Source organism: Amblyraja radiata, chromosome 12 (assembly GCF_010909765.2).
Source record: "Amblyraja radiata isolate CabotCenter1 chromosome 12, sAmbRad1.1.pri, whole genome shotgun sequence".
Taxonomy (NCBI): domain Eukaryota; kingdom Metazoa; phylum Chordata; class Chondrichthyes; order Rajiformes; family Rajidae; genus Amblyraja; species Amblyraja radiata.
In genome coordinates, this window is record NC_045967.1 from 21,702,429 (window position 1) to 21,727,837 (window position 25,409).

A 25,409-nucleotide genomic window follows, 5' to 3' on the forward strand; every position below is an offset into this window, starting at 1 on the left:
GAGGGAAGTGTTAAAGGAGTCAGGGCGTTACACCCCTGCTGAAAACTCTGATCAGTCAAGGCTCTAGGCTGCTAACTTAATTCTCTGTGATCCGTACCTCAAGGAGACCTCACACAAGACTCGGATAATCAATAAGTCTGCCATACTTCTAGGTATTTCTTATTTCTTTTGAGACTCATGAAAGCTTTTCTTACTTTTGGACAGCTCGGCTGATTGTTTCTTCGTTCTGACAATGGCCAAACAAGGATCTGCCAAGAAAACTCCAAACATTGAACTGTTTATTAAGGTAAAGAGCTGATAGACATTTTTACCACTAAGTTCAAAATCTTTCTTGAATCAAAATCTCCTTGAATCAAAAATGGTATTACTTTTCTTTACTTCATGCACTTAATTTATATTTTATTGTAATTTTAATTACTTAAATGATATTGTTTGTTAATTTATTGTTTTCTTTACTCTCTGAATTATGTTACTTTAGAATGATGTATTAGAATATATATTTTAAAAGATTCTGCAGTAATAATAATTTAAACAACGACCTCGTTATATATTTTCTGTCTGCCAAGCTTTAGCTTTCTTTCACATTCTGCATGGAGAAAGAACCCAACAACTACTGACAAATTTCTGATAGTACTCAAGATCAGTAACATTTCTGACCATTATTATGAAGTAACATGAAGTCGATGGGTTTAGTTGGAGTATAATCTGATTGCCTATCCCTATATTTTCCTGTTAACACAAGTGTGTTAAAGACAGGACGAACGCTGGTAAAAATAGTTGAAAACTGAAACTATTGGCCGGCAATGGTGAGACTGGACTGATTCTGTAAACTAAGCTTTGAGCCTAACCCTTAATAAACAATAGAAAACTCATTTCTTCCAACGAGAATAAATTAGCTGAACTAGGATTTCTCTTTTTCCCTTTCCTGTTTTAGATTGAGGTCATCGACCACACCCTGTTTTTCCAGAATGTTCCTTACCAGTTTGCTGATGTTTGGAGAGAATAGCTTTTTATATCCAGGGTGTACTTGAATCGATTGGATTTTTGATACTAGTATTGATCTCTCATCTCGGCAAATAATAGAATTTCTATGAAAGCATCACAGCTGAGGCTATAGCTTTAAATTAATTACATCACTCGTGCCATTGTAAGATGTTAAGTGAATACTGAAAGTTGTAGCTATTACATACTACATAAAATAATATTAGGAATCTATTAATAATTGTATTGAGGGTTTCAGATAATGCTCATATGTAAGAATCTAAACTAATGTGCTCTGATCAAATTGGTGTCTTTTCATTCAGGCACTATTCACAAGAACTACTTTTGTTAAGTAACAATAATATCAACAATTTAACTATTCTATTTTATCTTTATTTCATCGTCGTGTTTATCTAACTGTGATTATAATATGATTGTGCTTAATGTAATGTTTTAAAGTGAGAAATGTAAAATGACTGTGATGACGCTAGATCTAAGACTGAGTGAGTTCACGGTAAACTGCAAATCTGCTCATGAATTAAGTGAGAATGGGACCCTGAGAGAAGTTCATATAAAAACTTGCAGTGAAACAGAACCAACTTATTATGCTCACCTGCCAAATTTACAACAGCCTTGATCAGAAGTGGACATAAAGGACAGATATAAAAATCTATTTTATGGGTGTCACACTACTGCACGTGTTTGTGAATGAGAAACAAAGAGAACAAAAGAGAGCAAAAAGATCTACAAAAAGGAATATATTTAATTGCATTAGAAAGAATATATTAATGAGAAATGTGAATCTCTTAAAAACAGATAATAATGATATTGGAAATAAAAGTACGAACACAGAACATATATAACAGTAACAACCAGAACAGAAAATGATTTGAATGCTTATTGATTACTTTGCAACAGTATTCACAATCGAGGAAACATAATCTCATTGCATACAGAAGATATGTCAGAGGGTAGAGCCTATTTCTGTTTCTATATTCCCATATTCTTAGATTCATTTTTGCCCATTCTCCAAAATGTCTTCTTCTGTTGTTATTCAATGAAATTCAAAGCATCTTTTAATTTATACTGAGTGCAAGTTTGGACACTTCACTGTGTACACGATGAGGGTGAGCAGCACTTCCTGCTAAAACAATAGGATACTCTGCCATAATATCTAATCATCAAATGCAGTTTTAATGTTAGCTCAGAGTGCTGACAGTGCAAGGAGCTTAATCATGAATGCTGCTGAGTGCATGGCTTCCCATACTTTGAGAAGTCATGAGTGGACTTTATCAGCCTTTTCCTGATGGTGAAGTTTGGCAGATTCCTTATGACACATATCTTATCTAAAGAGCCAGATGTGAAACTCCAAGAACTTGTTTTTTTAGATATATATTCTCATTCAAAATGAAAAAAATACGTTAACTGGTGCATTCAAACCTACTGAAAATAATTGTCCCCATATTTATAAAAAACATGTAAAATACCTGGTTGGTGGTTTTGTTAAAGGGATGGACGATGTGTTTAATTCAGTTAAATTACCAGAAATAATTTCTACCCTTCTTTGATTGGAATGATTGCTACATTATTTTTATTTTAGTGCATTGGTGATGAATAATATTAGGCCTAGTGCATTGGTAATTCATATTCGGCCTAGCATTCCAAACAGTTAGAAATTGAATTTCAAAGTATTTTGCATTTTGTGGAGTAACATGCATTACGACTTCTGGCCTGTTTCTCTGAAGTGATATAATTATTTAACCATTTTTATATTTTCAAGAATCAAAGAAATGTAACTATTTAAAGAACTTAAGACCAAACCCTTCAGTCTGAAGAAGGGTCTCGGCCCGAAACTTCACCCATTCCTTCTCTCCTGAGATGCTGCCTGTACCGCTGAGTTACTCCAGCATTTTGTGTCTATCTTTGGTTTAAACCAGCATCTGCAGTTCCTTCCTAAACATTTAAAGAACTTCCTGTTTAAAAAACAATAATATTTCAGATGATAGCAAATGTAATCTTGTATGATGAATATTTTATAATCACAAACCTTGACATGCTATTTAATGTTAATTGGCTGTGAAACACTTTAGGACATCATGATATTGTGAAAAATGACAATTCGTCCTCGCTTTCATTTGAACAGTTGGTTAGCACTAAGGACATTGGGCTGTTCCTGATGTTGTACAATCAGCACAGTTTTTTAGAACAGAATATAGAACAGGACAGAACCAAAACAGGCCCTTCAGGCCCACAATGTCTGTGCTGAACATGACACCAAGACCATCACTTATCTACCTGCATATAACCTATATCCCTCCATTCCCTGCATATGCCTATCCAAAAGTATTTTAAATGCCACTAATGTATGTGCTTCACCACCACCCCAACAGCAAGTTCCAATCACTCACTGCCCTGTTTAAAACTTGCCTCGCACATCTCCATTAAACGTTGCCCTTCTCGCCTTAAAGCTATTTGATTTTTCCATCCTAGGAAAAAGATTCTGACTGTCAACCCCAGCTATTTTAATAATTTATATACTTTTATCAGGTCACCCGAATCCTCCAGCATTCTGGAAATAATAAGCTCCAACCTCTCCCTGGTGCTAATACCCCCTAATCCAGGCATCATTCTGGTAAACCTCCTCTGCATCCTTTCCAATGCCTCCACATTCTTCCTGTAACGGGGGTACCAGAACTGCACACAATACTCCAAATGTGACTTAATCAAAGTCCTACAAGGCTACATCATGACTTCGTGATTCTTATACTCAATGCCTTGACCTATGGATGTTGACTAACCATATACCTTCTTTACATCAGTGAATGGAATATTATTTACAATTTTGCATTTACTCTGTTGAATTATACTTTGGACTACTTTACTGAGAGCATGAGGTTCATCTTTTTCTTTTTCCCCTTTTTCTAGGCTAGTTTTGATGGAGAGAACATTGGAAACTGTCCATTTTGCCAGCGTTTGTTCATGGTTCTGTGGCTGAAAGGGGTTGAATTTAATGTGACAACAGTGGATATGAAAAAGTAAGTGTAAGGTCGAAGAAATTTAGATTTATAGAAACATTCTGCACAAAAGACGGCTATGCGATCCATTATCGGTATGATAGTACACAATGAACTTCAAATTAATCTCAAACAAAGATACAAAGTGCTGGAGTAGCTCAGCGGTTCTTCTTCCATCTGAAGAAGGGTCCTGACTCGAAATGTCACCCTACCAGAACATTCTATGATCAGGTGAATTGTCATTGCATGGAATTAAGGACAACACACTTAACATCGATCTATCAGTGGCTCTTGAGTTAATTTAAGGAATTTGTGGACTGAAGTTTACTTTTTTGTTGTATTCATGATTATAAACTATGAATTACCATCACAGTTAAGGCCACGTTTACAACAATTTTGTATGTTATAGCTACACAAGTTTAACCTATAATCAACAATGCTAATTGAAGCTGATTCAGAATGTTAACTCTGTTTCTCTTTCTACATATCTATTTCCAGCAATTGCTGTTTAGAGTTACACTGTTAGTTTTAGGGTGTCTATAGCTGCACACTGCCTGGGATGCCTGGAAGAGAACAAAATTGGATATTAAAATATAATGCCAGTTCTCTTACTTGGCTTCCCAGGACAGCTAGTACCTCATGGACCCATAATGGTTCATAAAATACAACATGGCATTTTGAAATTAGGCAACCCAAACTAGGCAGCATCATTAGCCAATGCCAGTTGCCAACGGTGAATGGAGATATTTTCCTTATCTGGGATATATTGCATTCTTATTTCCACTCCATATTGGAATCACATATTTCCATCAACTCACAATTGTTTTATTTCTTGCAGGAGGCCAAAGGAATTGCGCCACCTCGCTCCAGGCACCAACCCACCATTCCTTATTTTCAATGGAGAATTAAAAACTGATTTTATCAAGATTGAAGAGTTTCTTGAAGAGACTCTGGCTCCACCCAGGTATAGGAAACAAATCATAATATAAATGCAGCTATAATTTTTATTTTAAGTATTAACTTCAACACATTGAGCTAGACACAAAAAATGCCAGTACATTTGCCAATGGGAAATCTGGAGGACCGCCAAATCCTTTTGATAGGATTACAAAAATGTGACTCATGTAGAATTAATTTAAATAGGTGGTTGAACTCAGTGTGCTGAAGGGTCTGTTTACATGTTGTATCACGATAATATCATGTTGTATGATAATAAAGCATAAGAATGTAAATGGGGTTCAGTAAAGTTCCAATAATCCACCATCTGATTATTTGGAAATCAAAGGGTTCAGAGTCTTGATCACCAATTCCCACACTCTCTTCAACACCAATTCCAACACTCTCGTAAAGAAAGATTTGACTACAGTAAACCCTCATTATAATGGACCCTAAGGGGGATGTGGTGTCCGTTAGTTCCAATTGCCCACTGTAACTGCCCACTGTAACTATGGGATTATGATTGTATAAATAGTAGTAAAAAACAGCTACAGTTGCTCGGTAATGCATAAAAGAATACAAAATGTTGGAATAACTCTGCTGGTCAAGCAGCATCTCTGGAGCACATGGATAGGTTATGTCTTGGGTCCAGAACCTTTTTCAGGCTCACTGTCTGGAACTGGACCTGGAATGCAAAGGTTCCCGCGGCAGAAAGCTCCCACAGTGCACCACGGAATCGAACAAAGACAGACTCTGCAGCTGCTGCGAACAAACCATTGGGCCGCTGAAAACAATAATGGCTTCACTGGGCGCCGTGTACAAAGACAGACCCGTGCGGCAGCAGGCCGGGTTCACCGCAGCAAAGAAAGACCCAGTGGACTGTTGCCTGCGGGAGAAGCTCAGAACCGTCCAAGCACAACCCTGAAGACCAGTGAGTCGAGGAGGATGGATTCACCGGTGATGACGGTTGCGAGGAGTGGGCCGATAGGAGAGGATTCGGGGTATTGCCTTCATCACAATGGTCGGCTGCAGGAGATGCCCCCGGGACACAGAGGTAGTCCAGCGAGGAGAGGGACGTCCATTCACCAGCCGAGCTGATTGAGGGCGATGGAGGAGGCCCTGCATCAGCCTGGGGCTTACTTGGATTGGAGGCACTCCAGTACATCCAGCAGGTGGACCGGATTGTCAACTTTGGGCTTTTTACATTTGTAACTGGTGCCAAAAATATGGTGACATATGTGAATGAGCTATGCAAAAAGAATTTCAGTGTGCAGTGAACTATCATTGAACTATTGAACTATTGGCAACCCAGTTCCATTGCTTCCTTTATTTTCTGCAAAAACTCACCGTTTCTTATACTCTCTTAAAACGTACTGGGGCATTATTTCCCACGCTCTCGTTAAACTTACCAGGTTCACTTACAAATTCATTATTCTATCAATTTCTTAATTAATATATAGAGGTCCCTACTCGTCTCCAAGTTTGTGGATGACACAAAGCTGGGTGGCAGTGTGAGCTGCGAGAAGGATGCTATGATGCTGCAGGGTGAATGGGCAGATGCATGGCAGATGCAGTATAATGTGGATAAATGTGAAGTTATCCACTTTGGTGGCAAGAACAGGAAGGCAGATTATTATCTGAATGGTATAAGATTGGAAAAGGGGAGGTGCAACGAGACCTGGGTGTGCTTGTACATCAGTCATTGAAAGTAAGCATGTAGGTACAGCAGGCAGTGAAGATAACTAATGGCTGCTCTTGAAAAGGAGGCGCAGTCATCTTTCTTACAGTTTGGCTTTCTTCCCAACCAATTGTTCAAGTGCTTTTGATTGCAACATGCGCCTTAATTTAGTTCAACAAAGAAACTGACAAGTTACTAAAGAACTTCATTGCGAGAGGATTTGAGTTTAGGAGCAAGGTTGTCCTACTGCAGTTGTACAGGGCCCTGGTGAGACTGCACCTGGAGTATTGTGTGCAATTTTAGTCTCCTAATTTGAGGAAGGACATTATTGCTATTGAGGGAGTGCAGCTTATGTTCACCAGGTTAATTCCCAGGATAGTGGGAATGTCAAATGATGAAAGAATGGGTCAACTGGGCTTGTATGCATTGGAATTTAGAAGGATGAGAGGATATCTTATAGAAACATATACATTTTTTAAAGGATTGGTCAGGCAAGACGCAGGAAAAATGTTCCCGATGTTGGGGGAGTCCAGAACCGGGGGTCACAGTTTAAGAATAAGGGGTAGGTCATTTAGGACTGAGATGAGGAAAAACTTTTTCACCCAGAGAGTTGTGAATCTGTGGAATTCTCTGCCACAGAAGGCAGTGGAGGCCAATTCATTGGATGTTTTCAAGAGAAAGTTAGCTATAGCTCTTAGGGTTAAAGTAATCAAGGGATATGGGTAAAATTCAATAATGGGGTACTGATTTTAGATGATCAGCCATAATCATATTGAATGGCGGTGCTAACTCGAAGGGCCGAATGGCCTACACCTGCACCTATTGTCGATGTTTCTATGTTACTAGTGAGGTTGCAACACTGAACCTCCTTTCAGGAAATGAGGTAGGGCAGGTGACCAGAGTGTCAGTGGGGGAGCACTCTGGAACCAGTGACATAAATCTGCTGTATTAAAGCAGTTACTTCAAACTGTCTTAGATCATATATAAATCACATACTTTATCACTACTGTTTAGGACAGAAATACAGCAGTGTCTAGATCAGCTGGCCAAGTGAGCCAATGAATAGCTGATTGATTTTAATTCAGATTTGTGTGAGATGGTGCATTTTTGGAAGTCGATCCATGGCAGGAACATTTCCTATTGCAATAACTCTAGCTGCAGATATCAGATTTGAATAGACAAATGCTGTATAAATTCATAACTCTATGGGAACTACATTTGGTTATGAGGAAAGAGGTAGTGATTAACATAACAAGATCCTTCCCTCCAATTTCTTTAGTTAACATCCCTCCTTTACTCTTGCCTCTCTTTCCTGTGCCCCACCTTAGTGTGCACCAATTTCTAGTCCTATCCCACTCCCATTTCCTCCTCTTTTCCTTCCATTAAAAGGTCAGATCATTTCAAGATGGCGGCGCTGGCTTAACAGCTGCGGCCCACCTGCAGTCCGTCTGTTTTTTTTCTTTCGTTTTGTTCCTTGTCATGTTTTAGTTAATTTTGTTTTATTAAGTTGTGTATGTGTGTGGGTGGGGTGGGAGAAACATGCTTTGGTCTCTTCCTTCGGAGGATGCGACTTTTTCTTCGGTCGTATTCCCCGTCCCCATCTCCGTCTGCGCCGAGGCCTAATAGCGGAGCTGGCGGCATCGGAGCTGTAGCAGCGGCAGCAGTGGCGGAGACCCGACTCGGCATCGAAGCTGTGGTGGCGGTGGCAGCAGCATCGGCAGCGGAGACCCGACTCGGCCCCGAAGCTGTAGCGGCAGCAGCAGCAGCGGAGACCCGACTCGGCCCTGGAGCTGTGGGGCGGCAGCAGCAGCGGAGACCCGACTCGGTCCTGGAGCTGTGGCGGCGGCAGCGGCAGCAGCAGCGGTAGCGGAGATCCGACTCGGCCCCGAAGCTGTGGCGGAGGCGGCGGAGACCTGACTCGGCTCCGAAGCTGTGGCGGAGGCAGCGGCAGCGGAGACCCGACTCGGCCCTGGAGCTGTGGCGGCGGCAGCGGCTGCAGCAGCGGCAGCAGCGGTAGCGGAGACCCGACTCGGCCCCGAAGCTGTGGCGGAGGTAGCGGCAGCAGAGACCCGACTCGGCCTCGGAGCTGTGGCGGAGGCAGCGACCACCGTCGCCTCGGCGTAGAGGGAGAACAAAGAGGGAAGAGACAGAGACTTTAAGATTTTGCCTTCCACCACAGTGAGGACGTGTTTGGTGAACTCACTGTGGTGGATGTTAAATTTGTGTTGATTGTGTGTTTTTGTCATTTTTAAAAATTATATGTATGACTGCAGGGAAACAAAATTTCGTTCAGACCGTAAGGTCTGAATGGCAATAAACGAATCTAATCTAATCTAATCTCCACCCAAAATATCCACTATTCCTTTACCTCCACAGATGCTGCCTGACCGCCAATTTCCACCAGCAGGTTGATTTTTGCACTAAATTGTTAATGATACACTATCCTCTTCCATCAGGTACCCACATCTCACGCCTCGCCTGCCAGAATCATATGCCGCTGGCAGTGATGTCTTTGCCAAATTTTCAGCGTACATCAAGAACACAAGTAAAGCTGCCAATGAAAGTAAGATTCACTGTCAAAATGAATGAACCCAAAACTTAGAGTTGTGACACGAATTATAGTTGCAACAGACTGAATGCAAAATACACCAATTCTTGAGGGGTTAACAAATTGAAAACATAAATTTAAAATGTTAGTTTTAGTAACATTGGGGGATGCTAAATGCTGTGGGAACAGAGTCAATTCTTGCTGGTACACAAAATTGCTGGGGAAACTCAGCGGGTGCAGCAGCATCTATGGAGCGAAGGAAATAGGCGATGTTTCGGGCCGAAACCCTTCTTCAGACTGATGGGGGGTGGGGGGGGGAAAGAAAGAAGGAAAAGGGGAGGAGGAGGAGGAGCCCGAGGGCGGGCGGATGGGAGGGTGGGAGGAGACAGCTAGAGGGTTAAGGAAGGGGAGGAGACAGCAAGGGCTAGCCAAATTGGGAGAATTCAATGTTAATGCCATAAGGACATAATGCCATAGTCAATTCTTGCTAATTGGCACATATTCCGAAAATTCACTGTCCGACTAGTTTGAATGTAATGGATTTTAATATAACATAAACATACTCATAATCAAGCACTTCATATTCCGACACCAACACATATTCCCGAAACCAATCATTAATTCAGCATTATATGTCAATCCTTGAACTGACAGTCAATGCACAAAACAAATATTTCATGCCTCCAACTCTTTATTCATCTCATAGCCGATCAAATTAATCTATCATTGCCCAATCGATTCTTAGTTGTTACAGTAGATCAGTTTACCATCCTTCTTAAGTGAAGTAATAACTTTAATACAGAAACTGTGAATCACGATTATAACAATACTTTCTCTTGTTTTTATAAGCAATTTTTATTCATGAAAAGCATTAAACTGTATCTATGCGTACATTTTTCTCATGTTCATCTCTGCATTTTTTTGACTAAAAAATAAGGGAGAACATTTATGATAAACTGATAATTACTCATCAGATTTGTGTTTATATTTGAATGAGGTGTAAATTATTTTATAAACCATACAAACCTCTCCAAACAATGCAGAGTGGAAGACCATGCAATTCAGTAACCCAACAAGCGCACACAGAAAAATGTCCCTGCAAAAGAAAAAATTGTGGTGGCTCCCAAGTGTCGCACCATCATACTGTCGAACCCCTCGGCCCGGGAGTGGTTCAGTCCGGAGGCGGTCCTTAATCAGAGGGTTTAAAGACAGGGGTTTGGGTGCCATCTTTCTCTCGTTTGGACCGCCCTACAACCGGGAGGAATATAATTAAAGGTGCCTCTCAAAATACTCGACTCCTCTCTTCCTTTTTGAGACCCACGCACCACATTGGTGACCCCCGACGCTCCATTGTCATCATGATGGAGGAAGCAGAAAGCTCTACCACCTCACAGGCTGGCCCGGCCCTGTCTCTGGACGCGGTCTCGGTGAAACTGCCCAACTTCTGGACCACCCGGCCCCACATCTGGTTCCAGCAGGCAGAGGCCCAGTTCAACCTGCGGGGCATCACGGTCGATGCCACCCGCTTCTATTACCTGGTGGGGGCCCTCGACCAGGACACGGTTGAAGAGGTCACGGACTTCCTCGCTTATTGATAAATATCTCGGCATTAAGGAGCTCCTGCTCCAGATTTATGGCCTAAGCAGGATGGAGTGTGCTGCTAGGATCCTGCATATGGAGGGCCTAGGCGACCGACGGCCATCAAGCCTCCTAAAGGAGATGGTGGCTCTTCTGGATGGGCACACGCCGTGCCTGCTATTCGAATGTACTTACCTCCATCTGCTGCCGGCCTACATCCGTCTGCAGCTAACGGACGCCTCCTTTGCTGACCTCAGGGCCCTCGGGAGGCGCGCCAACGCGCTGTGGATGGCGCGCCCTGATGACGTCAACGCTCTGGCCATCAGCAGCCACGGGGACGCACTGAGGTCAACGCGCACTGATGACGTCAATGCGCTGGCCGTCGGCAGGCGCGCCGATGACGTCACCCCGGCAGCTCCCGATTTCCTCCGGTGGGGCGGGGGAGCTGTGGAAAGAGTGACAGCTCCAGCCCGACGGCCCATAAGATCGCCCCCAGCGGCAGTGAGGGGTACTGCACCTGCAGTCCAGCGCCAGCAAGCTACAGACACCACCAACAGGAGCAGGCAAGCTCCAATTACCACCAACATAAGGCGCTGGTGCTATTTCCATCAGCGCTGGGGTGCTGCAGCACGACAATGCCGCCAGCCGTGCACGTTCCCGGGAAATGCCTGGGCCGGCTGCCAATAGTCCCCGCGGCGGCCGGCCAAATTCATCGCCTCTTCGCCTGGGATCGGCGCTCCGGGACCCGCTTCCTCGTCGATACTGGAGCGGAGCTCAGCGTCCTGCCCCCTTTGCTGGCCGACATTCGTTCCGGTAAGCGTGGGCCCGTCCTCACCGCGGCGAATGGCAGCCCCATCCGCACGTATGGAGTGCGCATGGTCCCGATCGTTTTCGGCTCCTGCCATTTCTCGTGGCTGTTTACCATTGCTGATGTCTCCCAGCCATTGCTCGGGGCCGACTTCCTCCGGGCGCATTCCCTCATGGTGGACGTCAGGCGTCAGTGCTTGGTCAACGCCGCTACGATGGAGCCGATCATGCTGCGTTTGGATCAGCCGGTGGGACGGCCCCTGTCGTCCGTGGACTCCCGCTTCGCGCGGATCTTGGCCGCGTTCCCGGACATCCTGACCCCACAGTTTCGGTCATCGACCCCCAGTCACGGATTGGTACATTTTATCCAGACTTCCGGCCCACCTCTCCATGCACGAGCGCGCCGACTGCCGCCAGATAAACTGCTTCTGGCACGGCAGGAATTCCACATGATGGAGGCCTTGGGGATCGTCCGCCCTTCAAGCAGCCCATGGGCATCCCCACTCCACATAGTCCCTAAGGCAAGCGGGGGCTGGCGACCTTGCGGAGATTACCGGCGGCTGAACGCCGCAAGAACCGCGGATCGATACCCCGTACCCCACATCCAGGACTTCACCGCCCATTTGGCTGGGGCCACAATATTTTCAAAAGTGGATCTGGTACGGGGTTATAACCAGATCCCGGTTCATCTGGATGACGTACCCAAGACGGCGATCATCACGCCATTCGGACTGTATGAGTGCACGCGGATGCCATTCGGCCTCAAGAAAGCCGCGCAGGCTTTTCAACGCCTGATGGACGGGGTTTGTCGCAACCTCGATTTCGTATTTGTGTACCTGGACGACATCCTGGTGGCCAGCCGCTCGCAGCAGGAGCACTGCGCCCACCTTCGGCAGCTCTGTCAGCGGCTCAGCGAACATGGTTTGGCCATCAACCTCGAAAAGTGCCGTTTTGGGGTGACCGAGATTGACTTCCTCGGCCACCGCGTGACTGCGCAAGGCGCGGTTCCCCTGCCTGACAGGGTCGATGCCATCCGTCGGTTTCCCCGCCCACGCACGGTGCGCGGCCTGCAGGAGTTTGTCGGTATGGTGGCGTTTTACCACCGTTTCGTGCCATCCGCGGCCCACATCATGCGGCCGCTGTATCAACTCCTGGCGGGTGGGCAGAACAAAGCCGTTGAATGGACCCACGAGGCAGTGGCTGCATTTGGCGGCGCGAAGGAGGCCCTGGCTCGGGCCGTACTGCTGGTGCACCCGCGGGAAGATGCCCCGACTGCTCTCACGGTGGACGCCTCGTAGTCGGCGGTTGGTGCTGTGCTGGAGCAACTGACAGGCGGAGGTTGGCGGACCCTGGCCTTCTTCAGCCGGCACCTCAACCGCGCGCAGACAAAATACAGCGCGTTCGATCGCGAGGTCCTGGCTCTGTACCTGGCAGTGCGCCATTTTCACTAATTACTGGAGGGCCGCCCGTTCACCGCCTACACGGACCACAAGCCACTCACTTTCGCCCTGGCAAAGGTTTCCGACCCCTGGTCCGCACGACAGCAGCGGCATTTGGCCTACATTTCGGAGTATACCACTTCAATTCGCTACATCAAGGGGAAAGAGAACCGGGTGGCCGACGCATTGTCCCGCCCTGCTATCAACGCCGTTTTCGAGGTGGCGTCCGGAATTGACTATTCTGCTCTGGCAGAGGCACAGCTCACGGACGATGAGATGCCCGCCTACCGGACTGCCATCTCCGGCCTCCGCCTTGAGGATGTCCCTCTCGGTCCTGGAGGAGCGACCATCCTGTGCGATGTATCGTCCGGTCAGCCGCACCCCATCGTCCCTGCCGCCTGGCGCCGGAGGGTTTTTGAAGTCATCCACGGACTGGCTCACCCATCAATTCGGCGACAACGGCACTGGTGGCCGCTCGTTTCATGTGGCACGGTCTGCGCAAGCAGGTTGTCAATTGCGCTCGCGCCTGCATTCCGTGCCAGACGGCGAAAATCCAGGAGTTTGGTCTACCTTACCGGCGATTCGACCATCTCCACGTAGACATTGTGGGGCCTCTCCCGCCGTCACGGGGCACCACCCACCTTCTCACAATGGTGGACCGCTTCACGCGGTGGACGGAGGCCATTCGGCAGGCCGACACTTCAACGGCTACGTGTGCTCGTGCGTTGTTCGCGCACTGGATTGCTCGCTTTGGGGTGCCGGCGCACATCTCCTCAGATCGGGGCCACAGTTCACCTCTGAGCTGTGGTCAGCCATGGCTCGCTTGCTGGGGGTGCAGCTACACCACACCACGGCTTACCACCCGCAAGCTAATGGTCTGGTGGAGAGGTTCCACCGGCAGCTAAAGGCAGCGCTGAAGGCGCGACTCTCCGGCCCGGACGGGATGGACGAGTTGCCGTGGGTCATGCTGGGCATCCGGACTGCTCCCAAAGAGGTCTTGGCCTCATCATCGGCGGAGCTCGTGTACGGCTCGCCACTCACGGTGCCCGGGGTGTTCGTGCCGTCGGCGCCGGGGCAGCAGGGGACGCCCTCATCCACCCTAAAGCACCTTCATAAACGAGTTGGCAGGCTCGCACCCATCCCAACGTCCCGCCATGGGACATTTCGCCCGCATGTGCCATCAGCCCTCAGGGACTGCCCATACGTCTTCCTGCGCCGTGATGCCCACCGGACGCCACTCCAGAGGCTGTACGAGGGCCCGTTCCGGGTGCTGGAACATGGGCAGATGACTTTTGTGCTGGACATGGGGGGCCGGCCGGAGGCCGTGTCGATTGACCGGTTGAAGCCGGCACACCTGAACATTGACCAGCCGGTGCTGGTTGCCCAACCTCGGCCTCGAGGGCGCCCCCTTCAAGGCTCCCTCCGCCTGTCACTCCACCTGTCCTCCTGCCGGTCCCTCGACCATTCCCTCAACCTGTCCCTCCACCTATGCCTCCGCCAGCCCCTAAATCTGCTGACTTCCGCACGCGGGCCGGCCGGGTCGTGCGCCCGCCGGTGCGTTTCGTGCCTCGGGTTCTGGGGGGGGGGGTGTCCTGTGGTGGCTCCCAAGGGTCGCGCCATCATACTGTCGAACCCCTCGTCCCGGGAGTGGTTCAGTCCGGAGTGGTTCAGTCCAGAGGGTTTAAAGGCAGGGGTTTGGGTGCCATCTTTCTCTCGTTTGGACCTCCCTACAACCGGGAGGAACATAATTAAAGGTGCCTCTCAAAATACTCGACTCCTCTCTTCCTTTTTGAGACCCACGCACCACAAAATTATGTTTATACAAAAAATAACACCCTAACATTTCCCAATTTGATATCATCCTTACTCCTTATAGCTTTGGAGGATCATTAACCTAATCAAAGGATACATATTAATATATGCGGTGCATTCAATAGCCAATACATGTAATTCACAGCCAGTCGACTAAGTGATTTCGTATCATTCGAAATCTGGCATGTTGGATAATCTGACATATACATCTATATTGGGTTGTGTTAGATTAATGATAATTGACTAAACAAATTGTTCTGCTCTTCAATAAGATTAGAACTGATCTGATTGTAACTCCAGCCAACCAGACACTCACTCTGATCCCACAACCACATTTGGTTGCACCCCAACCCTTCGATTAATTAAAAGTATAAGTATACAGTGAAGTAAAAAAAAGAAACAAAGAAACAGTTTGCTAAACTGATACTTTTAATGAACGTTTGTGACACCGTTCAACTAAATGGGAACATCACATACATTGAGTATAAAAGTTGGGATGTAATGTTAAAATTGTACAAGGCATTGGTGAGGCCAGTTCTGGAGTATGGGGTACAATTTTGGTCGCCTAATTATAGGAAGGATGTCAACAAAATAGAGAGAGTACAGAGTAGATTTACTAGAATGTTGCCTGGGTTTCAGCAACTAAGTTACAGAGAAAGGTTGAACAAGTTAGGGCTTTATTCTTTGGAGCGCAGAAGGTTAAGGGGGGACATGATAGAGGTCTTTAAAATGATGAGAGGGATAGACAGAGTTGACGTGGATAAGCTTTTCCCACTGAGAGTAGGGAAGATTCAAACAAGGGGACATGACTTGAGAATTAAGGGACAGATGTTTAGGGGTAACATGAGGGGGAACTTCTTTACTCAGAGAGTGGTGGCTGTGTGGAATGAGCTTCCAGGGAAGGTGGTGGAGGCAGGTTTGTTTTTATCATTTAAAAATAAATTGGATAGTTATATGGACGGGAAAGGAATGGAGGGTTATGGTCTGAGCGCAGGTATATGGGACTAGGGGAGAATACGTGTTCAGCACGGACTAGAAGGGTCGAGATGGCCTGTTTCCGTGCTGTAATTGTTATATGTTATATATGTTATATCAGCCCAGGATGACTGCAAATTACCTTCAGCCTCTCAGCAATGCCTGTTCCCAAGTTGTCAGTGGATGCAGGAGGTCTGATGTGTAAAGGGCCTGTCCCACTTGGGCGTCATTTGCACGTCATTTACGTGACAGTGACTCGTGCGAAAATCGTCAAGCAGTATGACAGTCATGCACCAATTGCTCTTGAAGGCCCTGCTTCTTTTGGGAGCCATTTGCGATGTTGTTCGTACTTAGTCCGATCTCCGTGGCAAGGATTTTCAAAACTACGCGCACTTTATACCCGGGTGGTCACGTGGTGCGGCGCTGAAATGACGCGCAAATGGCGCGCCGATGGCATACGGGCGGCACATGGTTACGGAAGTTGATGCATGGTGATGCATAATAAATTAGCATAGGCAATGTTCGCGCGTCACCGTCCGTAGCCATACATCACCATGCGCTACAGGTACGTCGTCAGTACGGCAGCGTGCACAAGGGATACGCAAGAGAAAAACATTTTTCACACAGAGAGTGGTGAATCTGTGGAAATCTCTGCCACAGAAGGTAGTTGAGGCCAGTTCATTGGCTATATTTAAGAGGGAGTTAGATGTGGCCCTTGTGGCTAAAGGGATCAGGGGGTATGGAGAGAAGGCAGGTACAGGATGCTGAGTTGGATGACCAGCCATGATCATATTGAATGGAGGTGCAGGCTCGAAGGGCCGAATGGCCTACTCCTGCACCTATTTTCTATGTTTCTATGTTTCTATGTCATGCAGGTGGCGCGCAAGGATTTTGAGCATCCCAAAATCCTGGGGTGCGTTACCGGGTGTCACTGCATACGCCACCATGCCTCACCACGCGCCATGCGCACGTCATGCGCGGCAACCAATTTTTAGGATGTCGCGTAAATGGCGCCCAAGTGGGACAGGCCTTTAAGCAGCAAACCTCTAGCACTTTCCTCCTTACTGTATTACAGTGGGCAGACACAGGGGTCAAAGACACAATTAACCATGGTGGTATTCCTTGCAGAACCATTGCCCACAATTAAGCACACACTGGGTTTTTTTTTAACATTTCTTGACTCAAACAACTGCAGAGGGTTTTCCAGCACACCCTCACATGGCTAACTATGCCTTCTTTGGCTCTTTGTAGAATTTGAGAATGCTTTGCTGAAGGAGCTGAAAAGATTGGACAAGTACCTGAAAGAACCCATTCCTGATGAAATTGATGCCAATAGTACAGAGACGATTGTTGGCTCCACGAGGAAATACCTAGATGGAAACAAGTTCACTTTGGCAGACTGCAACCTGTTACCTAAGCTTCATATCATCAAGGTAACATTCAAATATCATTCTTCAATGAACCAAAGTAAGTTATGTTTTCTCTATATTGTACAAATGGAATTAGAGAAGAGAGCAGTTTCAATTTAATGTGAAATGCAAATATCCATTTATGTAGTTTTTTTTCGAATCAAATTTTTTTAAAGAGCAAATCAATGGAATTTATCAGTGATTATTTTTGAAAACAAGAGCAATCATTCTACTTGTTTACAAACATATGCGAGACTCTGTCTGCCAAAACATGCATGGGCTGTGATATCCCTGGTCTCACTGTGCCGAAGGAAGAAAGACGTGGAACCAGCTTCATATGCACACCTATAGAGCATGGCATGACTTGCACTGATATAGATTGGATGGCTGCCAAGATTATCAAAAATGAATAACCTTTCCTTCTCCCCGTGAAAAGTCATGCATGGACCAATAATCATAGAATCATGGAAGCCCTTTGACCCAACTTGCCCATGCCAACTAAGAAGCCCCATCTACATTAGTCCTACCTGCCTGCATTTAGCCCATATCCCTCTAAACCTTTCCTATCCATGTAATTGTTCAAATGATTTTTAAATGTTATTATACATCCTGCCTCAACTACCTCCTCTGGCAGTTCGCTCCATATACCCACCACCCTCTCTGTGAAAATGTTGCCCCATGTTCCTATAAATTTTTTACCCTCTCATGTTAAACCTATGTCGTTAGGTTCTTGATTCCCCTACTCTGCGTAAAAGACTGTATTTACCATTTCTACTCCCATCATGACACAGCTTGATAAGATCACCCCTCATCCTCTGGTGTTCCAACCAATAAAGTCGTAGACTGCCCAACCTCAGGCTAAGCTCAGGCTCTTAAATCCTGGCAACTTTCTTGTAATTCTTCTCTGCAGTCTCTCCTGTTTACCAACATCTTTCTTATAGTAGGGTGACCAAAACTTAACAGTGCTCCAAATGCGGCCTCACCCAACATATTGTACAACTGTAACATAACATTCCAATTTATATACACAATACCCTCACTGATGAAGGACAATTACCCTCACTGATGAAGGACAATGTACCTAAAGCCTTCTTGACCACTGTATCTCCCTGTAAGTAGACAAAAATGCTGGAGAAACTCAGCGGGTGAGGCAGCACCTATGGAGCGAAGGAAATTGGCACGTTTCGGGTCGAAAACCTTCTTCTACCTGTAACACCACTTTCAAGAATCGAAGCACCTCGATCTCTCTGTCAAACCATTCACTGTGAAGGTTTTGCCCTGGTTTGACTTTCGAAATTGTAACATTCACACTTATCTGCATGAAAGTACATTAAGCATTCCTCAGCACATTTGCCCAACTGATCAAGATCCTGCTATAATTTTTGTTAATGATATTTGCTATCTATGATACCACCCATTTTAGAGTAATCTGCAAATGTACTCATCATGCCTTCTACATTCTTATCCAAATTGTTGATATAAACCACAAAGGGCCCAGTTCCAATCCCTGAGGCACACCACTGGTCACAGACCTCCAGTCCTAAAAACAACCTCTGTTTCCTTCCATATAGCCAACTCGCTATCCAGTCGGCTCGCTCTCCCTAAATCCCATACAATCTAACCTTACAGAACAGCCGACCATGCAGAACCTTATCAAATGCCTTGCTGAAGCCCCTGTAGACAACGCCTATGGCTTTGCCTTCATCAACCATTTTTGTTACTTCTACATTTTTAACTCCTGGGGCTGCCATGTCTATATCCATAACTATTTTTAATTTAATAGCGCAGTGGTCAAGCAGTGTCTAAAAGGCTTGCCCATGCACACTTCAGTCACTTGCTCTTCCCAATTTCCGAAGAGTATATCAAGTTTTGCCCTCCCCTGTGTATGCCCCTTGGCATTTTGCTTGGGGAAACTTTGCTGATCATATTTTACAAACTCCACACTGTCTAAGCCATGGGCCGGCAACCTTCGGCCCCCAAAATCATCCGGCCCGTAGGCAGCTTTTTATTCCCGCAATCATCCGGCCCGCCGAGCGTGGCCGAGCGCCGTCGAGCGCTAAGCGCCGAGCTCTGGCTGTACCGCACCCTGCGCAAAGCCACTGGCACCTTCTGTGAACACGTTGTAGTGACAGATTATTATATCGTTCAAGGAATCTTTCCTCTAGCAACTATGATTGAAGACAGGGGTTAGGAGATTTTTGAAATGTATTTACGAGCTCTCCACGAGACATTCCATACCGTCCAAAGATAAATCTTCAAAACACAGTCCTTTAATTAATAGTTTCTTTATTGTCGTAGTAAAAACAGTAAGATATTCATCCGAACTTCTTCTTGTTTAAGTACATTTTGATCTTACTCTCAAACTCGTGCATGGTGGAACTCGTTCATGGTCGAAAGCTGTGACCTCTCCTCCATGCTTCCCCAAACTAAACTAAACTAAAACTAATTACTAGCGCGTCTGTGCGGGAATCCCAGCCGCAAACACGCCTCCAACTACGTAAAAATCCCACCCACATAATTACAGGCAGATACAATTTAAAGGTAACTGGTTATAGTTATAACATACTGAGTTAAGTTAAATGGCTACTACACACATTTAAGAAAGAACTGCAGATGCTGGAAAAATCGAAGGTAGACAAAAATGCTGGAGAAACTCAGCGGGTGAGACATGCAAGGATTGCATGAGGCTGCCTCACCCGCTGAGTTTCTCCAGCATTTTTGTCCACCTCTGTGATCACGTGATTTGATGTCTGTCATCCGGGGTGGGATGGAGGTGGGATCCATGTGTACATGTGAGAGATGTGGCCCGCCATCCGCTCACAGACATGTGTCCTGGCCCCTATGCAGGACAAGGTTGCCGACCCCTGGTCTAAGCCCTTCGCACTATGACAGTCCAAGTCATTATTGGGAAAGTTAAAAACCCTACTCGGCTAACCTTATTAATCTTGTAGCTGCCTGAAATCTCCTGTCATATTTTTAATTCCCTTGACAATTTGGTGGCCTGTATTAAACTCCCAACAAGGTGATCATTCCCATTGCATTTTGCAGCTCCACTCATATTGCCAGTCCTGTCCCTCTCTTAGCTAAGTTACCATAAAGGCTACAACATCTCAGTCGCATGTACTTGTGCACACCCTGAGTTCAGTCAGGTCTTTCACATTAGAATAAATGTAATTCAGTTCAATAGTCCTTCCTTGCTTCCTGTCATGCTCCTGCCTATTCTGTCCAATGAACTTTCTTTCATCACCATCCATACTCACTTCCAGCCTCTCACCTGCCTTAAGCCAGCATCGCAACCCACCTCCCAGCCAATCCAGTTTCAACCCATCCGGGTATCACTAGCAAACCTGCCTGCCAGAATATTGGTTGCACTTCTGTTCAGGTGCAACCCATCCCTCTTCTACAGGTTACCTCTGCCACAGAAGGGATCCCAATGGTCCAAAAATATGAATCCCTGTCCCCTGCACCAACTCCTCAGTCACACACTCACCTGTCCTATCTTCCTGTTCCTACCCTCACTAGCATGTGGCACCGGGAGTAATCCTGAGATCACTACCCTGGACATCATACTTTTTAACCTTTTGCCTAACTCCCTAAATTCATTTTGCAGAAGCTGGTCCCTTTTCCTACCCATATGTCATTGATGCCAAAATGCACAACAACTTGGAATAACAAGTGGCTGATATTGTTGGCATTAATTAATTGTCAGCAGGGAGAACCTTGAGCTACTATAATTGCAGGAAAAACTGGATACTCTGAAGATCTTCTGCTTGGAGAGTTTAGAGTGTTTAGAGAGTTTATATGTGTAGAGTTTGTTTCTTGGTCACCTATTATCTATCTATGAGATGTTCTCCTTGCCTAATTTAAGAATTTCCTGAAGCACACTATAAAGCCCAAACTTCAACTAGCTTTGTGGCATTGTCAGCCAAGCGAGTCACTAAATTCTAAATTCCCACTGACAGCTGGAAGAATGGAGCCCATAACAGCTTAGTATGAAGAGGGCGGGTCAATGTGGAAGGCCGCCAACAATTCCAGAATGAAGACCACAGGCAAACTGGGAAGCAGAATGTTCCACGGCTTCCACTGGGCACATGGTCCTCGGTCTCCTAGAGGAAGCCTCCCTACTCACAAATTAAACTTTACTCCCACACTATAGCCAAGCATCATACAGAGACAGACCTTGCTGTCTCTCCTATTTTTCAAGATGTTGACCATCATGTGGTATGATAATTCATGTGGTAACTCAGCACGTGGGAAGATCAACTTGTAGTTAAGTGTATTAAGTACATTGACTCTGATTGGCCTATGTGTTTAGTTAAATGTGTTGCTGGGTAGCCATATTTACAATTTACAAACTGGTTGGATTATAAACATTTCTCAGAAAATGTACTTGTATGTATTTGCTTCCTTCAATGCTAAAGTAACAATGGCTGTGTCTGGGCTACTCTGCAGGTGGCTGCCAAGAAATACCGGAATTTTGAGATTCCAAAGGAAATGTCTGCACTCTGGCGTTATCTGAAATATGCAAATGAACGTAAAGAGTTCAACCAAACCTGCCCATCCAATGAGGAGATTGAAAGGATATACGCTGACATTGCCAAAGAAATGCAATGAAGATAACTCACTCACCTCATACTGCAGTCCCATCATCCAATTCTATTCCTCAAACAGAGAAGTGGCGGGGAAATCTGTTTCACTTCCACGTGTTCACAATGCAAATCTAGCAAGACGCCGGTTAAATAAGATTTGTTACTCTGTGATATAAGCACTTAATCTATCCTGATTCAATTGATATGGTCCATCCAATCATAAAATTACTCTTTGGGAGAACGTGGTAGATTCCGTTTGTTACAGATCAAAACATCACAAAAAATAAAAAAATAAAAAAAGGATAGTAATTGGCATAGAGCTTGTAATCTCCCTCCGTCAGTGTACGTAAAAGTGTACTTACCCTTAAAGTGTGTTTATTTTCCTATAATTGGACCTTTTGATCATAAAACCACATATATCCACTTTATCATGGGTAAAATCCAATTCTACTGCATAGTGCAATGTAGCACTGATCAGAAAAATACATACTGAACTCGTCTAGCTGACTATAAACAAATTGCTGGGGAACTTTGCGGGTCAGGCAGCACTGGGTTGTGACTACAGTTGTCAGGATGTCATCTGTCCATTTTTGCTCAATATACCAGCATCTGCACTCTTATGTATCCCTCTTAATAGGAGTTAGTAGTTCATACAATGTACATTAAAACAATCTTATTCTCTGCTAATTTGGGGCACATTGGAGCTCCATTAATTTATTGGAATCAATGCTTTTTTTTTTAAATTGGAGAGAGAGCTGAGCCTGTCTTACTCACTATCCAACTACCCTGTGTGCTAGAGAAAGCTTTTCTTTTTCACAGAATGTGGATATAACGGCCAATGCCAGCATTAATTGTCCATCCTTAATTGCCCCTCAACTGAGCGGTAGTTAAGACCCTCTGGATTGGTCTGGAGTTACATTCAGAACAGACCATGTCAGGACACCAAATGTTCTCCTCAAAGGATATTAATGAATTAGATCCAACAATATTAATGAATGAGTCCAACTATTACCTACCAGCCCCTGTCTCTACCCTTACCCCTCACCTACCCTCCCCCAACTGATCACATTTGCCATATCTTTTCTTTATTTTTCCACCGATCAACTACTGATCTCAATGTTTATACATCCTGCTGTTCCTCCCCCACTAGGCTTGATGTCACCTCTCTACCTCTCTGTCCACCCCCCCTCCCCCCCCACTTCCGTACACTGACTACTTCCCTCCACTGCAAGGTCTTGACTCAAAACATCAACCATTCTGTCCCCTCCACAGATACTGCTTGACCTGTGAAATCTACCATCAGTTTATTTTTTGCTAGGTTTTATTAGCAGTTGAATTCCACACTTGCCGTCATAATGAGTAATTTTTCTTTTAATTCCATACTTTGTTTTAAAAATTGGACATGAAATTAATTTACCCAGTTTCTATAGCATGATTTAAACTCATGACGATGGAACAAGTGTCCAGAATTCACTCCTAATCGAGTAACTTGAAGCCAATGTACACAAAACTATCACTGCATTTTTGCTCGTTGCTGGTAGCTTCAAAATCATACTTAAATAGGCATGAACTGAAGACAACTGAATACACAATTAAATAACCTATACTAAGATTTCAGTATAGTTCCCTCACAGTGTCAGTCTCATACACTGACATTTCAATTCATATCCTCAAAAATAATGACACAAATTGGAAAGACCATAGTTATGATAAACAGGGCTTGCAATTTCTCTTCACTAATCTAACATGGCAATACATCTTTGCCTACCCTTTACTTCCTCAGTTAGCATTCTAATGTCTGATCAAGGCACATTGTCAACAAACTATGCACTTCAGAATGTTGCCCAGGAGCAACAGAGGGTCATCTTGAAATATTCTCCCCTTGTGATATGGCCACATAATGAAACTTGGGTCAGGTTTTCTTACCCTTCTATCTCCAAACAGTGCTCCGTATGTGAGATGGTCAGACCCTAACTGAATACTAAGTGGGGATATAGAGAGTGTCAGCCTTGGTCTCTCGCGCCTGTCCTAGCCATCCAAACCCTCACGCTGGACTAACAGTATCCTAACAGACAAGATCAAAGGATCACAAAACAGTAAATCCAATGAAAGCCTCAAATTTGTAGGACTTAAAGTTTGCATTTTCAACTTGCTTTTGACATCCACAGTATTTCAGAATGTGTTTGTGTGATCTCAAATACAAGTCTGAGGATGATAATGTTGTGAATACAGCAAAAATAAAATTGCTTTGGGTTGATACATTGTCAGATTATCCTGAAATAAGATGTATGTCTCCAGACCAGAATATGACAAGTAATGCTATCTTCATGTTTTATTAAGAAATCATTAAGAAATCATATATAAATAATCTTAACAAATATGTGAATATATGAAAGTTCACCCAACTGTTATGTGCATGTCCATTAATATATCCCAGAAAATATATTGCTTTAATGTAAGTTTGAAACTATGTCATTGTTTTTTTGTTTACTTTCGATATCATCTGATAAATGTATATGCTTTAGATGTGCCATTTTGTTATGCTAGTTCATCTTATGCCCATTTATAGCCTGACTTTCTTTTGAAGTAAATATTTCCCAATTCCATTTCAGTGGCACGTGTGTTCTTAGTTAATATTCAAGCATTCATTGTTTGAAAGTGAGTGTGCAAGGGAGAATGAGAAGGAATGTGTGTGTGATAAATTTTGCTAAACAGATTAAGGAGCATTGATACAAATTTTCCACATTAGTAACAACTAGTAACAACTTCCCAGTAATAATATAGCTGGAATATAGTAGGACCTTAGGTTAAGCAGCAAATTCTTGAGAAATATTTTCTATCTTATTGAATTCCTTGTGCTGTGTACTGTGTCATATATTTAGGAAATGGAACTTTAAATTTTCTTCTGGGAAGAAGTGTTTTAAAAGTAACTATAATGCAATGACTTGTGGTAATGGTACCTCAACTCTATGATGGAGCAAAGGATCGTGTACCCAGAGACCTTTATTTGTGTCCTTTGCTCCATCAGAGTTGAGGTACCATATCCACAAGTCTTGCATTATAGTTACTTTGTTTTAAAGCCTTTCTTCCCAATAGAAATTTTAAAGTTTCATCTCCTAAATCAGAGTTGTATTGTAAACTATACCCCAGGGAGAGAACATTGTGTTGAGCCAGTCACACTCAAAATAGAATACCAGTTAATTTTCAGAAACTAAATGTAGACCTTTATTGCCACTTAGACTGTAATTTATTAAAATTTTTATTTATCCTGGAAGATGGTGAAGCATTCTGTAGTCGAGAAAGACAATCAAGTCACCCCAATAAAACTCTGCATTCTTTCATAAGGAGCAACATAACTGATTTCTATACAAAAGTATTATTTATTGACAATGCATTATCAATATTTAATTACGAAAGTATTTACACATCCTCTGGGCTGCAGCCTCTCATTGTATAAAGACAGGAACTTTATTGAGAGATTAGCTCTGACACAGTGTGGCACTGATGATCATGCAGTTGGACGTATAGGTGAAAGTATTGTCAGTCAGAAACACAGTACTTCCAAAAGCAAGCTGATGAAAAAAACAAAAAAAACACAATAATCATCCTTGCTTACAATTGTGCATTTAGGTAAAAGCTAAAA

At 44.5% G+C, this 25,409-nt stretch overlaps 1 protein-coding gene across 2 annotated transcripts; it reads left to right on the top strand.

The window, feature by feature from the left end:
* LOC116978999 (chloride intracellular channel protein 2-like) lies at positions 1 to 25,409 on the top strand. Of its 2 annotated transcripts, none has more exons than XM_033030361.1 (6): positions 1 to 286; positions 3,907 to 4,016; positions 4,834 to 4,959; positions 9,066 to 9,172; positions 17,020 to 17,235; positions 21,630 to 25,409. In XM_033030361.1, the coding sequence occupies exons 1-6, from the start codon at positions 233 to 235 to the stop codon at positions 21,656 to 21,658; spliced, it is 642 nt and encodes a 213-aa protein (XP_032886252.1). In that variant the 5' UTR covers positions 1 to 232; the 3' UTR covers positions 21,659 to 25,409. The 2 variants fall into 2 exon arrangements, with proteins under 2 accessions (XP_032886252.1, XP_032886251.1); XM_033030360.1 differs by having other exon boundaries at positions 17,020 to 17,201.